Source organism: Aquarana catesbeiana, linkage group LG09 (genome assembly GCF_042186555.1).
Source record: "Aquarana catesbeiana isolate 2022-GZ linkage group LG09, ASM4218655v1, whole genome shotgun sequence".
Classification (NCBI taxonomy): Eukaryota; Metazoa; Chordata; class Amphibia; order Anura; family Ranidae; genus Aquarana; species Aquarana catesbeiana.
This window is the reverse complement of record NC_133332.1, coordinates 113,981,117-113,995,659: the sequence shown is the minus strand read 5'-3', so window position 1 is coordinate 113,995,659 and position 14,543 is coordinate 113,981,117. Positions and strand designations below refer to the sequence as shown.

At 41.5% G+C, this 14,543-nt stretch overlaps 1 protein-coding gene across 5 annotated transcripts in view; it reads right to left on the bottom strand.

Moving 5' to 3' along the window:
- LOC141108007 (interleukin-13 receptor subunit alpha-1-like) overlaps positions 1 to 14,543 on the bottom strand; it is a 117,300-nt gene that overhangs the window by 42,076 nt on the left and 60,681 nt on the right. For all 5 annotated transcript variants that reach the window (XM_073599157.1, XM_073599159.1, XM_073599160.1 and 2 more), the window contains 4 exons: positions 9,220 to 9,340; positions 8,950 to 8,988; positions 6,993 to 7,180; positions 969 to 1,117 (listed from right to left, as the gene is read on the bottom strand). In XM_073599157.1, coding sequence (XP_073455258.1) covers positions 969 to 1,117; positions 6,993 to 7,180; positions 8,950 to 8,988; positions 9,220 to 9,340 — 497 coding nt within the window. The remainder of the gene's footprint in view (positions 1 to 968; positions 1,118 to 6,992; positions 7,181 to 8,949; positions 8,989 to 9,219; positions 9,341 to 14,543) is intronic.

Genomic DNA, 14,543 nt, shown 5'->3' with positions numbered 1-14,543 from the left:
ACTCTCTTCCCAGCATGACTCATTCCTATTTACAGGCTCACTTAGTCCCCACTAGGCCCACCTCTTTAGGATTGGCTAAGCTCCCCTAAATATGCAGAACAACTATCCTAGCCTCCACCCTCTAGTTTCCAGAATGTTCTTCAACTTTCCAGAACTAGGGGGAGGCACCAGAGAGCTATCTGCATGAGTTATGCTGCCCTGAACTCTAATAAACCCCGACCCAATTAAAGATTCACAGGTTTAAGCATGAGTCAGGATATAAATGTCCCTACACTCACATTAGTAGCACACTAGAGGGTGCTACATATACACAGATTGTTGGTACTAGAGAGGTATGAGGAAAAGAATATGGGGGGGGGGGGGAGTGGTAGTATGGTGGAATAGAAGTTTAAAGTTGGTGGAGAAGGGGTAAGGAAGGTCAGCCGAGGATCTGTATTTAGGATTTATTAGTCATTAAAGAGGAGATAAAACAGGGCCGTTGTTCTATTATGAAAATGAGAGATAGCAGAAGGGTCTATAAAGGTAATCCAAAGCAGAAATTTCTTTCTAAAGGCCTCAAATGTATCACGATACTGAGCTTATCCATCAAAAAACCTCAGTAACCCATTCTAAGATGGTGGGAGTCGTGGTGGTATTACAGTGACTGGTCTCTGGCAGTGATAATAAAGAAGTGGAGCAGTGATGTTTTAGCTGAAGATAAAGGGAATATTGAGAGGGAGGCTAGTTTGGAAGTTATGGTGAAGGTAGATGTGATGACTCAAGTATGTATATAGGCTATCGTATCCCAAAACGGTTTAAGAAAGTGACATTCTCACCAGATATGGGATAAAGTTCCAGTGACAGAGTGGCAGCGCTAGCAAAATTTGGGTGTACTTGGGAAAAGTTGGTGCAATTTATTAGAATAAAATTGTGTTCAACATTTCTGTGTAATAGTAGCAAGACATCTACTAATTGTGATAGCATCTTACCCTTATATATTCTTCATTTTCATTAGTTGACATTCTATAGGCTACCTCATATACTAGGCTTTCATTCACATGTGATGTATTCCAGCTTATATACAAACGTTGATTTGGAGTCCTGGACACATTGTATATTGTTGGAGGTCTCAGTTTTACTAAAAAGAGAAAACACACAATGTTCACAAGTAATCCAACAAGGTTTATTTGGACTAAAGTGTAGCTCTATGGTTACATTTTGTTTGTGCCTACAATACATTGTTCTTTAAAGGGCCTATACATTGTCTATTAGGAATACAACCACTTAAAAAATAAAGTATGGCAGTGGTGCAAAATGAACAATTCTAATTACTAAATACATCCATTTAGCCTTTTAACTCCTTAAACGTTGTTAATGTAACAGATCACATCCATCTGAAACGTTGACTACCCTGTCAGCAGCCTCTTTAAAGAGGAGGTCCACCCTAAAAAAAAAAAATACATAAAAACGCCCCTTTAAATACATTAAAAAACATTTGAAAAAAACCAATTTTTTTTACTTACCAGAAATGCCTGTTGCTAGGCAGATCGTCCTAATCTGCCACTTCCTATTCCACAGTGATCTTCAGTCTTCTCCTCCTCGTGTTGATTTCTGGGAAATTTGGGCGCGGTGTCTTCTGGGACCTGTGTGTGTCACAGAAGACAGCCGCTCATTCAGAAATCACCGGGGGACTTGCGCTTGCGCAGTAGGGAAAAGGCAGTGAAGCCGCAAGGCTCCACTGCCTGTTTCCCTTAGTGAGGATGGCGGTGCCGGCACACGATACGAGGGACGGATCGGCCTCGGGGGGCCGACATCATGGGCACCCTGGACAGGTAAGTGTCCTTATTAAAAGTCAGCAGCTACAGTGTTTGTAGCTGACTTTTAGAAAAAAAATTTACAGCTGGAACGCTGCTTTAAGACTTATTATCTCAACAACCACTCTTAAAGGGTACTATGTGCACATTCTGGGTTCTGCAAGGAATACCGTAATAAAAATATGAACAGCTGAATTAGTTGCCCTCCCACACCTTGTATTGCTGGTCAGTGGTGCTATTCACTCTCTTAACTCCCATTTGCTTTGCTAGTCCACCACCTTGCCAAGAATAGCCTTCTTGATCCACTTCAGTCTGGATTTCGTCCTCAACACCCCACAGAAACTGCTCTCCTAAAACGAACAAACGATCTACTACTGGCCAAAACCAATGGACACTGTTCTGTACTTCAACTCCTGCACCTTTCTGCTGCCTTTGATACATTTGACCACCCCCTCCTCCTCAAAAAATTCCATGCCTTTGGTCTCTGTGATTGCACTCTTCTCTGGTTCTCTTCCTACTTATCCAAATGCACCTTCAGCATTACTTACAATTCTAATCCTCCTCTCCTTTTCCTTTCTCTATTGCGGTCCCCCAAGGTTCTGTTCTTGGACCTCTCCTAATTTCAATCTACACCTCCTCCCTGGGCCTCCCATGGCTTCCATTACCATCTCTATGATGACGAAACCCAGATCTATTTCTCTACTCCTCAGCTCACTCCCTCAGTCTCCTCACGTATCACTAATTTACTAACAGATATATCAGTCTGGATGTCACACCACTTCCTCAAACTCAATCTATCCAAAACCAAACTTATAATTTTTCCTCCACCACGTGCCCCTTCCCGTAATCTCTTTGTCAAAATCAATGGCACAACTATTAGCCGATCTCCACATGCCAAGGTCCTAGGTGTAGTCCTGGACTCTGAACTCTCCTTCAAGCCCCACGTCCAATCACTGTCGAAATCTTGCCGCCTCAACCTCCGCAACATCTCCAAAATACCCCTCTTTCTAACCAATGACACAACAAAGCTCTTAATTCACTCCCTGGTCATCTCTTACCTCAACTACTGCAACTCCCTTCTCATTGGCTTACCTCTACATAGGCTATTCCCCCTTCAATCCATCATGAATGCTACTGCCAGTTTCATCCACCTTACCAATCGCTGGTCTGTCCCTCCTCTCTCTGACAATCCCTCCACTGGCTTCCGCTCACCCAACAAATTAAATTCAAAATACTAACAACAACTTACAAAGCCATCCACAATTTAGCCCCCAACTACATCACTAGCTTAGTCTCAAAATACCAACCTAATCGTTCTCTTTGTTCCTCTCAAGACAGCCTGCTATCTAGGTCCCTAGTCACCTCCTCCCATGCTCGCCTCTAGGACTTTTCCAGAGCCTCTTCAACCCTATGGAACTCCTTACCCCCAATCTGTCCGATTATCTTCTACTCTATTAGCTTTTAGACGATCCCTGAAAACCCTTCTCTTCAGAAAAGCCTATCCTACCCACACCTAACAACTGTATTTTCATTTTCTCCATCAGTTCATCCCCCCACAGTTATCACCTTTTGACCCTTCCTTCTAGATTGTAAGCTTTAATGAACAGGGCCCTCTGATGCCTCCTGTATTGAATTGTTTTGTAACTGTACAGTCTGTCCTCATGTTGTAAAACGCTGCACAAACTGTTGGCGCTATATAAATCCTGTATATTAATAATAATAGTCTGTGTTGCTAAGCCCCTATAACCCCGCACCTTGCATTGCTGGTTAGTGCTGCTAAACCCCTCCTCCCACCCACTTTGCATTGCTGGTCAGTACTATTAACTTCCACCCCTCTCCAGAGAAATGAAGACAGTGGGAGAGATTCAGTGGTTTAGCAAAAGACAACTGGGCATGGCTGACACCAATCAGTCCCCAAAAATGCTGTACGTAATCAGCAAAAAATTGGAAAATAGGAACTGAGTGCATTTCTGGCAAATTGTTATTTTTCCTGTACTTTCATGGTCTTTAAAGGAATTACACTTAGGGAAATGTGCATAGATTGCCCAAATTCTATTGTATAGGTTTTTCTTTTTTTTTTTTTTGCCCTGACATACTTACATCCCGAGAAGGAGGAACAAAACTCAACCAATGTGTAGTGCTGTAAAGCAGAAAGCAGAATCTGCCTATGAAATGAGCAAATTTTCATGCAGATATACAGCGATCATCCATAACATTAAGCTCACTGACAGTTAACCTCCCTGACGAGATGATTATGTCAGATTTTTGTGTCTCAAAGCGGTACATTGTTTTGCATAGAAATTTGGCGTTTTACTGTATATTGTAGGCTTGTAATTCTTAGGAATAACTCACTTAAATCTGTCCAAACAAGAGTCTAAAAGACATCCCGGGTATGATAAAGTTTGAAACACAAAATCATAAATAATATAATAAAAAACTATAAATAATTATCAAAAAATAATAACCTAATAATCATAAAATGTATTCAATAATGTAATCAAATCAAAAACACTGAAATTTGCTCAGTTGCAGAATTGTCGCTGTCGTCACTTTCAGTATTTGATGACAAATTCCCCCACTAATCACTATCGCTGAATTCTGCAACTGTTCTTATTTATTATCGCTGTTTTCTAACTGGTCAAAAAACTCTTTTGATGTAAAGGGATGCTTTTTGGATGCCATGGACATTCCTATGTTTCCAGGCAGAAAGAATGACATATATAATATAAAAGTGCATGCAAGGCATTGAACAAAGCACTAGGTACAAAAGGGATGTGCAATGATTTAATACAGTAATGTTACATAGTTAGTAAGGTTGAATAAAGACACCAGTCCATCCAGTTCAACCTGAGTGAGTGTGGGTCTACAACCCTGACCCTTTTTCCCTAACCCTGAACATCGCACACTCACATCAATCCCTGCCCTCAATCCAAGGTCCCCATTCATATACTAGGGCCAATTTTGGACAGAAGCCAATTAACCTACCAGCATGTCTTTGGAGTGTGGGAGGAAACCGGGGTACCCGGAGGAAACCCACGCAGGCACAGGGAGAACATGCAAACTCCAGGCAGGTAGTGTCGTGGTTGGGATTTGAACCAGCGACCCTTGTTTACTGCTAGGTGAGAGTGCTGACCACTGCACCACTGTGCCGCCCATAAACAGATTACAGTGTACTGTATGTGTTATATGTTTTTCACTTTTTGAATTTGCTGCCGGGTTCCTCCCCCTTGCATCACTCGCAGGGAGCAGTACATCGGGCAGAGGACACAGCCTGCGGACACAGCGGTAGGACATGGCAGGATCCTGGGGACAAGGTAAGTAACTTTGCCTGGATCCTGCGATGCGATCCCCAATGTGGCTCGGGGTTACCACTTTTGGTAGTGAAAATTTACCCCGAGCCACACTTGGGATTACCGCCACGGAGGTTAAAGTGAATAACATTGATTATCTCATTACAATGGCATCTTAAAATCGGTAGGATATGTTAGGCAGCAAGTAAACATGTTGTCCATTACTTTATAAATTATGTGAAATGTTATAAAGAAAATGTGTTTTTGCCTAAAAATTTCATGTTTCTCTTCACCATATATATGTTGTCCATGAAGTTGATGTGTTAAAAGCAGAAAAAATGGGCATCACAGTTTGTTGTGTATGGGACTGCATAGCTAAAAGCATCTACAATGGGCAAGTAAGTATCAAAACTGGACCATAGAGCAATAGAAGAAGTTGGCCTGCTCTGCTGAATCAGATTTTATTTTTTATGTGGATGCCCAGGTACATGTTCTCTGGGAAGATAGCAAGCAGGTACAGGCAGTATGATGCTTTAGGCAATGTTCTGCTGGGAAACCTTGGGTCCTGCCATTCATGTGGATGTGACATGTACCACCTACCTAAACATTGTTGCTAACCAAGCACACATTATCATGAAAGTGGTATTCCCTGATGGCAGTGGCCTCTTTCAGCAGGATAATGTGCCCTGCCACACCGCAAAAATGGTATGAAGAACACAACAACAAGTTTGAGGTGTTGACTTGGCCTCCAAATCTCAATCCATTCCACATGTGTGGGATGTGCTGGAAACACAAATCTGATCCATGGAGGCCACACCTAGAAACTTACAAGACTTAAAGGATCTGCTACTGAAGGCTTGGTGCCAGATACCACAGCATACCATCAGAGGTCTAGTGGCATTCATGCAGGTCAGGGCCGTTTTGGTGGCTATAATACTATGGCTGATCAATGTAAGTAGATAAAGTGTACAAAAATAAAGGTATGCAAAACTTTTATTTTTTTTGTATTTTGCCCTGACATACACTGAGTGAATCAGCTGATACAGACTTACATCAAAAGAAGGAAAAAAAAAATCAAAATAAGAAGCAAGCAGAATCTGCTAATGAAATTAACAAATATGAGTTTGTCCATGCAGATAAAAGTAGACAAAATATACATACAATCAAGGTATGTAAAACATTAAAGGGGTTGTAAACCCTTCAGGTTTTTCACCTTAATGCATTCTATGCATTAAGGTGAAAAACCTCCTGTGATGCAGCTGCCCCCCAGAGCCCCTCTTTTAGTTACCTGAACCTGGTCTTTCCAGCGGCGGGGATGAGCACACCAGCTCCAGCTTGTGTCTCGGGTCCTGATTGGATAGATTGATAGCAGCACAGCCATTGGCTCCCGCTGCTGTCAATCAAATCCGATGATGCGGGGGCCAGGGGGCGGGGTAAAGTCCTGCTGTCTGTGTCAATAGACGCAGAGAGCAGGACACGGGAGCACACCCATACGGGTGCCCCGAGGGAGAGCTGCTCTCCAACGGGGCACTCGAGAAGAGGAGGAGCCAGGAACACTACTGAGGGACCCCAGAAGAGGAGGATCGGGGCCACTCGGGGCAAAACCAACTGCACAGAGGAGGTAAGTATGACATTTTTGTTTAAAAAAAAAAACAAAACAAAAAAAATGGACCTTTAGATATCCTTTAACACAATAATATTTGCAACAAGCTTTTTGACAGGTTTGTCTACAAAGGCTGAAAAGACTATGCATGCCCTTTAACTGACATAACTGCAGTAATCTAAAATTGAATTAGCTGCTTTAGGTTAATGCATGATGTCCATCATTATAGCTGTCCCTGTCATTAAATTTTAGAATATACCCATTCGAAAAATGTTATGTTTGCCGGAAAAAAAACCCAAAACGTACCAATAGAATTGACGCGTTTAAACAAAGTAAAGGGCTTTATGTTCTTTAACTTGTCTGTCACCACAATTAGAAGTTCAGTCTGATCTTTAAGAGATTTTTGCAGTTGGAATTGGCATCCAACGTTTATGCCATCTTCATTAGTGATATATGAATGACAAGCTTTTCCGGTGTCTATTATTTTGTCCAACCTAAATACACAAAGAGCATGCATTGGCATATGATTTTACAGACAAAAAGGATTTGAATATAACCGTTATTTTGAACAAGGTCCAAAATGTATTAGAATATTCGAGGTACCTTAGAAGCAGCACTAACTGGCACAGCAATTTTTTCAACTTGTGTATTATATTTTTTACACCTAAATCCTTACATAAAGAGCTTTAGACATTTTTTCCACAAAATACTATTGTGACCTTTTATTCATCAGTTTTTGCAACTCGGTGCAACTAGCTGCTGATCTCCTCCAACTGTTTTCAGCTATTTCCTGTCTACATGCACTTGCTCCAGCTTCAGCTACACATCGTTGCTTTGGTTACCTGATAATGATAACAGTGGGCCATGCCTGCTAAATGTGTGCCGGCATGGTCAATTGTAGATTTAACTGGTGGTGTATGTATGTGACATAAACTAGACGTGGAAGAAGATTGAAATATATAGTTTAAACATTGTCTTAAAAAAGTAAACTCAAATACACTGGCTTAGGACACTTTTAGTCAGAAGACCTTATGATCTACTAATCTGGTTATGGAAAAAAAAAGATGCCAGTGCAGCCTAAAGATGCGTCGGATGAATACTGTCATTGTAAGCTATGACAACTGTACTAAAAAAAATACATTAGTTAAAATAATGTTAAAAAAACAGTTATTTTAAGTATCTTTTTTTTTCCTTTTCTTCATTTGTCAACCAATCAAATACACAAATAAGGAAAAGAGTACACTAAATAGAAGCTTCGTATGAACTTTAATGGCATCTCAGTCTTAGTCCCTAGGGTTCAATATTGAGTTGGCCCACCCTTTGCAGTTATAAAAGCTTCAACTCCTCTGGGAAGGCTATCTACAAGGTTTAGGAGTGTGTCTATGGGAATGTTTGACCATTCTTCCAGAAGCGCATTTGTGAGGTCAGGAACTGATGTTGGTTGAGAAGGCCTGGCTTGCAGTCTGCGCACTAATTCTTCCCAAAGGTTTTCTATCAGGCTGAGGTCAGGACTCTGTGCAGGCCAGTCAAGTTCCTCCACCCCAAACTCGTGGAACTCTACGGACTAATGCCCTGTACACACGGTCGTATTTTCCGACGGAAAATGTGTGATAGGACCTTGTTGTCGGAAATTCCGACCGTGTGTGGGCTCCATCACACATTTTCCATCGGAATTTCCGACACACAAAGTTTGAGAACTTGCTAAAAAATTTTCCAACAACAAAATCCGTTGTCGGAAATTCCGATCGTGTGTACAGAAATCCGATGCACAAAGTGCCACGCATGCTCAGAATAAATTAAGAGATGAAAGCTATTGGCTACTGCCCCGTTTATAGTCCTGACATACGTGTTTTACGTCACCGCGTTTAGAACGATCGGAAATTCCGACAACTTTGTGTGACCGTGTGTATGCAAAACAAGTTTGAGCCAACATCCGTCGGAAAAAATCCATGGATTTTGTTGTCGGATTTTCCGATCAATGTCCGACCGTGTGTACGGGGCATAAGACTGGAATGCCATTAACGTTTATGTATGTGGAAAGACAGGCATCCCAATACTTTTGGTAATTTAGTGTATGTATACAAAATGTAAAAATTATTTAGGAGAGCAATTTAGTGACAGAAGTAGCTGATAAACATTGATGATACTACAGAACCACTATACTTTGCCTATATTGGAGAATAATCCAGATAGGACTTGAGTATCACATGTAGACTTATTTAGACTGGTATGCATGTAGACATGGACTTGTAACATAACTTACTCTGCTGGACCATTGTATTGTGTCTTTTTACCCTTCGCCCTGCATAACATAAAAAAGAAAACATTTTTTAAAGAGTATATCAAAAAATGTGCCTAATTTGAGCTATGTCAGGTAAATAAAACACATTTTAAATATTTTGCATAATCCCTTTAAATACTGTGTATATATTTATATATTTTCTAATATATTACGTATATTTTTATTATTTAAACATATTATTTATTTACTATATTATTGTCACCTAGTTATATATTTTTTCTTTGTACCAACCAGTAATGCAAGCTGTAGTTAACATTGGCTGGAACGACTTCAGCAGGTTGCCATGTGCAATTGACATGCTCCAGATAATACCAAACGCAACTTAAATTTCTCACTGAGGTGTTTCCTTCACCTGTCAATGGAATTAAGTTAGTAAAATAACAGAACTGAAATGGGGAAAAATACTGATATACAGTACAGTGGCTTCATCTCTGCTTCCTTATTTCAATTATCCTTTTCTCAGTATAAATGTATACAGAATAAATGCAAAGCTTTCATTTATAAAATACTTTCAAGGCCTAAGGAGTAGATGTGCATCACTGAGTAATTTTGGAATTCTGGAAATCTCAGTGTGTTTTAAAGGGTTTCCTGTTTTTGGATACATGAGTGTTTAAATCTCTTTGGGGTGTATTTATTAGAATTTGAAGAGCCATTTGTCCTGTGAAACAACATTTGTTCTGTGCAAATGTGTGTAGCGGTGCCCCCGTGGGGTTGCTGAGTGTTTCAGCATCTACACATCACTCTGCTTGGTCAGACATCCATTTTAGGCACACTTTCTCCAGTCAATGAACTTGCTTGTTTTTGTTGTTTTTATTAGGGGATTAAACTTGGATGGGGAAAAGGGACATGAGATGCCCAAATAATGAATTTTTCTAAGTAGAAATAAAGATAGTTGAATCTAAATTGACAGTCTCTGCTACTTCACATTTCCTCCAGCCAGGCCCGGACTGGCCATAGGGCACACTGGGAGTGTGCCCAGTGGGCAGCAGGAGCAGGGTGCTGCATGTTTTAGGAAGAGTGACCTCTTGATGACTGGGCCGCACAGGGGGAGGTAAGCGGCGACCGCGGTCTGGATGGGGTTGACACGGACCGCGGCCGCCGCTCACCTCCCGCTATACGGGAATTCCTAAAGCAGGGCCGGCGCCAGCACACTTGCGAGGTGCAGAAGGAGGCTGGAGAGAAGGCTCCTGTGACATGCAGGAAGCGCCTGCAGGGGACAGACACCTTGCTGGCCGGCCGCGCTGGAGGTATAGCTGCACTCAAGGAGTCGGCAGTGGCCTCTCTCCTAACATCGGCCGGGACACTGTGATAGCTGCACAAGGAGGAAGGTGAGTACAGTGAAAAAAACCCTAATATGTTCCAGTGCATTACATCCAAAGTCCTGCTCTGTAGTGGCAGGGAAAGGGAGTGGATTGGGGCTGTCTATTTACTGGTATGGGGCTGTCTATTTACTGGTATGGGGCTATCTATGTACTGGTCTGGGGCTGTCTATGTACTGGTATGGGGCTGTCTATTTACTGGTCTGGGGCTGTCTACTTACTGGTCTGGGGCTGTCTACTTACTGGTCTGGGGCTGTCTACTTACTGGTATGGGGCTGTCTCTTTGCTGGTCTGGGGCTGTCTCTTTACTGGTTTGGGGCCGTCTCTTTGCTGGTCTGGGGTCGTCTCTTTGCTGGTCTGGGGCCGTCTCTTTGCTATATGGGGATGTCTCTTTGCTGTATTGGGATGTCTCTCAGAATGAATATCTGGTCTCCAACAAACCCCGCGAACGCCCACCCCACATCTCCACCCTATAGGGATTGGGCTGCCCAGTTTAAAATGCCTATTTTTTGTCCCAGTCCGGGCCTGCCTCCAGCACACTACTTGAGATCACTTGCTTTCCTCTACTGTCCTACTCTAGATTCCTGTCACCGTTAGCACATGGCTAGGCCTCACTCTGAATAAGTCCTCACATTTTTCTAGTAGCCATTTGCAGGCGGGGGTCTGCAGTCCCCTCTGTGGTAGCAACTGTTTTAGATGAAAAGGATAGTTGTGCTAACTAATACTTGGTGGACTACTGATCCCAGCAAGTCCGGTGCAAATCCTGCCAACCCTCCTGGCTGCAGCAACTTGACTTCAACAACACCACAGTCTCTCCCTCTGGCTTCACATCTAAATCCTGGCATGTCTCTCCCAGAGCTTCTCACTGTGCTTCTCACTCACTGACCCAGCATGGATCCCTCCTGAATGACTTTCCTGGCTGTGCTCCCCGTTGCTTCCCTCCTGCTCCTGTTCCAGGACACCTCTCAATGACCGTTTAAAGAGAGGCTCCCTCCCAGCTCCCGAGCTCCAGGCCCGAGGTCACCCCCCAGAAAGGGGGTCCCTCAAGGGCCACCACAGCCTAAATGCCATCATTCAGTTCTTCCACACGACAACTCCTCCCACAACAGGCTGACCATGGGTATATATAGGAGGCCTGCCCCCTGCCAATCCTAGTTGGGGATTGGTCAGGGCTCCCAAATACACCCAATGTCAGTCCAACCCCTTGCCCTGCCTCTTTTCCAGAACCTTCTCACTGGAATAGAGGAGGCGCCAGAGAGCTGAAGCACATGTCAGTCACCAGACAGCTCACAGCTAGGCCTGCCTAAATTTACCTGCACTGGCAATAAAAACACAAACACTGCTCTAGCACCTACCTAAGTTAGAGGGTGCTACATGTCATGGCGGAGACACATCAAAATAGCATATTTTTTTCATTTAGACTTTAAACTGAGTCAGCGCTCCAAGAGAGCACTTCCCCTCCCAATAGAAACAGTTGATTAACTTATACGACCCATTGGAAGGCTAAAATCAATAAATAGAATCCTGTATTGAAGCTGAGTAAACATGAAAACTAATGTCATCTTACATGAAACCAGCTGACAAGGGACAAAATTTGAGTTCCCGAAGTCACAAAGCCTTCGATTTACGAAAATAGAGTGGGTAAATAACCCCATTGTTTCCAAGGGTCAAATTATATCCTTAGTCAACCCCAATGTTGACTCAAGTGGTCCCTCAGACAATTACTGAGATGCAAAGTTAATGTTACACCAAAAGGACAAATAAGACACTGATATCGGAATAGTAAATAATGGAAATGTGTCTGCAATGTTCAAAGTTCATTTTAGACGCTGTGAGAAAACACTGAAAACCTGTATACATGTGGTATTGTAAATATATGTGATCCTAAAAGTAGAATATAAGATTTTAATATAGAATGAATGAAGAACTGTTTTAGATACCATCATTGTTGTAAAGACATAGAAACCGTAACCGCATCTACATGAAAATACCCATATTACATGGGTCATCCCAAGACATATACGTTTTCATGGGATACACCGTAGTCATGCATTTATCCATATAAATATCCATTGTGTGTGATATTAATTAATCAAATTTATACTAAATGTATTATATTTTGTACCAATTGCTGGGGGTCACTAAACAATATATACATATGTTCATAGCCCCAATATATAGATCAATACCCATTATAAAAGAAAACATATTTTTCTTTTAACAAATAAGTTTAGAACTCATGTTCTGTCCTCAGACACACCTAGTGGCTGAAGAGGATATTACCTAAACTTACCAGGTAAATCATTAGAATTCCCCATCCAATGAAGAATGAGCCAAACCTTCTGGGCTGAGCTTATGATAATTTTATGAGCTTATTGTCCCAAATGGTATAAAGGTTGTGAGGGCCATAGACAAAGGATCACAGACTCACACACCAGATACACCCCTAGACGGTCAAGAAGTCTGCTGATATTTGACCACTCCCCATCTTGCTGGGCCTTGTGACTGGAACCACTCGATGTACTTAGATATTGGCAGACATCTTCCCCTTTTAAGCTGTTGTGAAGATCCAGATTATACAAATCCTATTTATCTTTTCTTTCAAAGTTGTAGGGATTATATTTTATAGTTTATGTATTGACAATAATTGATTGTCTAGGCAGTTTATTATTGTAGCCGTGTTTAGGGGAATTCAGAAAAACTTGTTTATATCAATTTAAATATCTGTGGTTCCAGGTAGAGTACCATTGCCCCATTTAATTTTAGCAGCTCTGTTGGTTTAATATTTAATTCAAATTGGCAATATTTTTCTGTTGACTCCGTGAGACATACTTTGGATTCCTTCAGGCCGGAGAAATTCAGAGGACCTTTTCCCCCGAGTGACAAGGGATATTGTGTTCTTGAATATAAAGTGCGATTACCGCACATATTTTTCCAACAGACCAATTTGGGCTCCCCTGAGTACATTTTAATATTAGATATATCGTTTCATTGTTGTGTTGATGTTTTGATAATGTATGTGTGAAATATCAATCACCACAAAATCTAGTTCTGTATGAAATTGTATAACTATACTCGTTAATTAATAAAGTCACATTATTTACCTATTAATTTTGTTGGGAGATATTTATACCTTGGTAAGAAAACCCCATAAATTAACGAACTCAAGAAAGGATTGTGATATACACTGATATTCTGAACTAATTTCACAAAATTACCGTAAGGTTGGAGGCACTGAGAAATAAAACACGGAGATTAATTAAGATTCCATACCACACTCACAACATACATGTGCAAAATCAAATGTTACTAGGTTATTTTGTCTTTGGGTTGAGTGTCATTCATTCATACAGAAAAGAGTGAATCAGGAAAATACTGCATTACAGCCACCAGATGGAGGTGATGGCCATAGAATAAGCTCAATTCAGTGGCCTTAATGCCGTAGTTTCCCTAACCACTCTCGAGTAACATTCAACCTGGAGAGACAATAGCCTAATAACATTTGATTTTACCCCCACTCACACAGAAGAAATGTACATGCAGTTTTATAGGACATATAACTCAACAAATGTTTTATGAATATTCACCTTTGTGTAATAACAGAGCTCACCCTAATCTTTCAGTGGAAATCTGGTGACTGTGGAGGCAATTGGAGTACAGTGAACTCATTGTCCTATTCAAGAAACCAGTTTGAGATGATTTGAGCTTTGTGACATGGTGCATTATCCTGCTGGAAGTAGCCATCAGAAGATGGGTACACTGCAGTCATAAAGGGATGAACATATGCAGTGTGTGTGTATATATATATGCAATAATTTTAATTGTGGGCAGCTGAAGCTGCTGCCTGTTTACTTCCTGGATTTACACAGACACACAGAAGCACACCTCCAGCTCTGCATCTCTCATTGGCCCTCTTATGACTCACCCCCCCCCCCCCCCTTCCTTCCTGGCAAACTCTGACGTGAGAGATAGAGAGAGCTGTGCATGATGTCATAAGCCTAGGCTTTTTTCCAGACAAGAAACAGGAAGTGGGCTGTATAAGGTATTTACTGGCAGAAAAAAAAAAATGTTTTCCTATCCAAAGTTAAAACAAAAAGGGCAGAAGATTTAATAGATGGAAAGATGAAAAAAATGACTGAAGTTCCGCTTTAATTACCACAGAGCTAGTTGGTTATAGACAGGTACTTCCTGTCCCTGGTAGCTGAGTCAGAAATCCCAATTGGAAGACTGTTATAT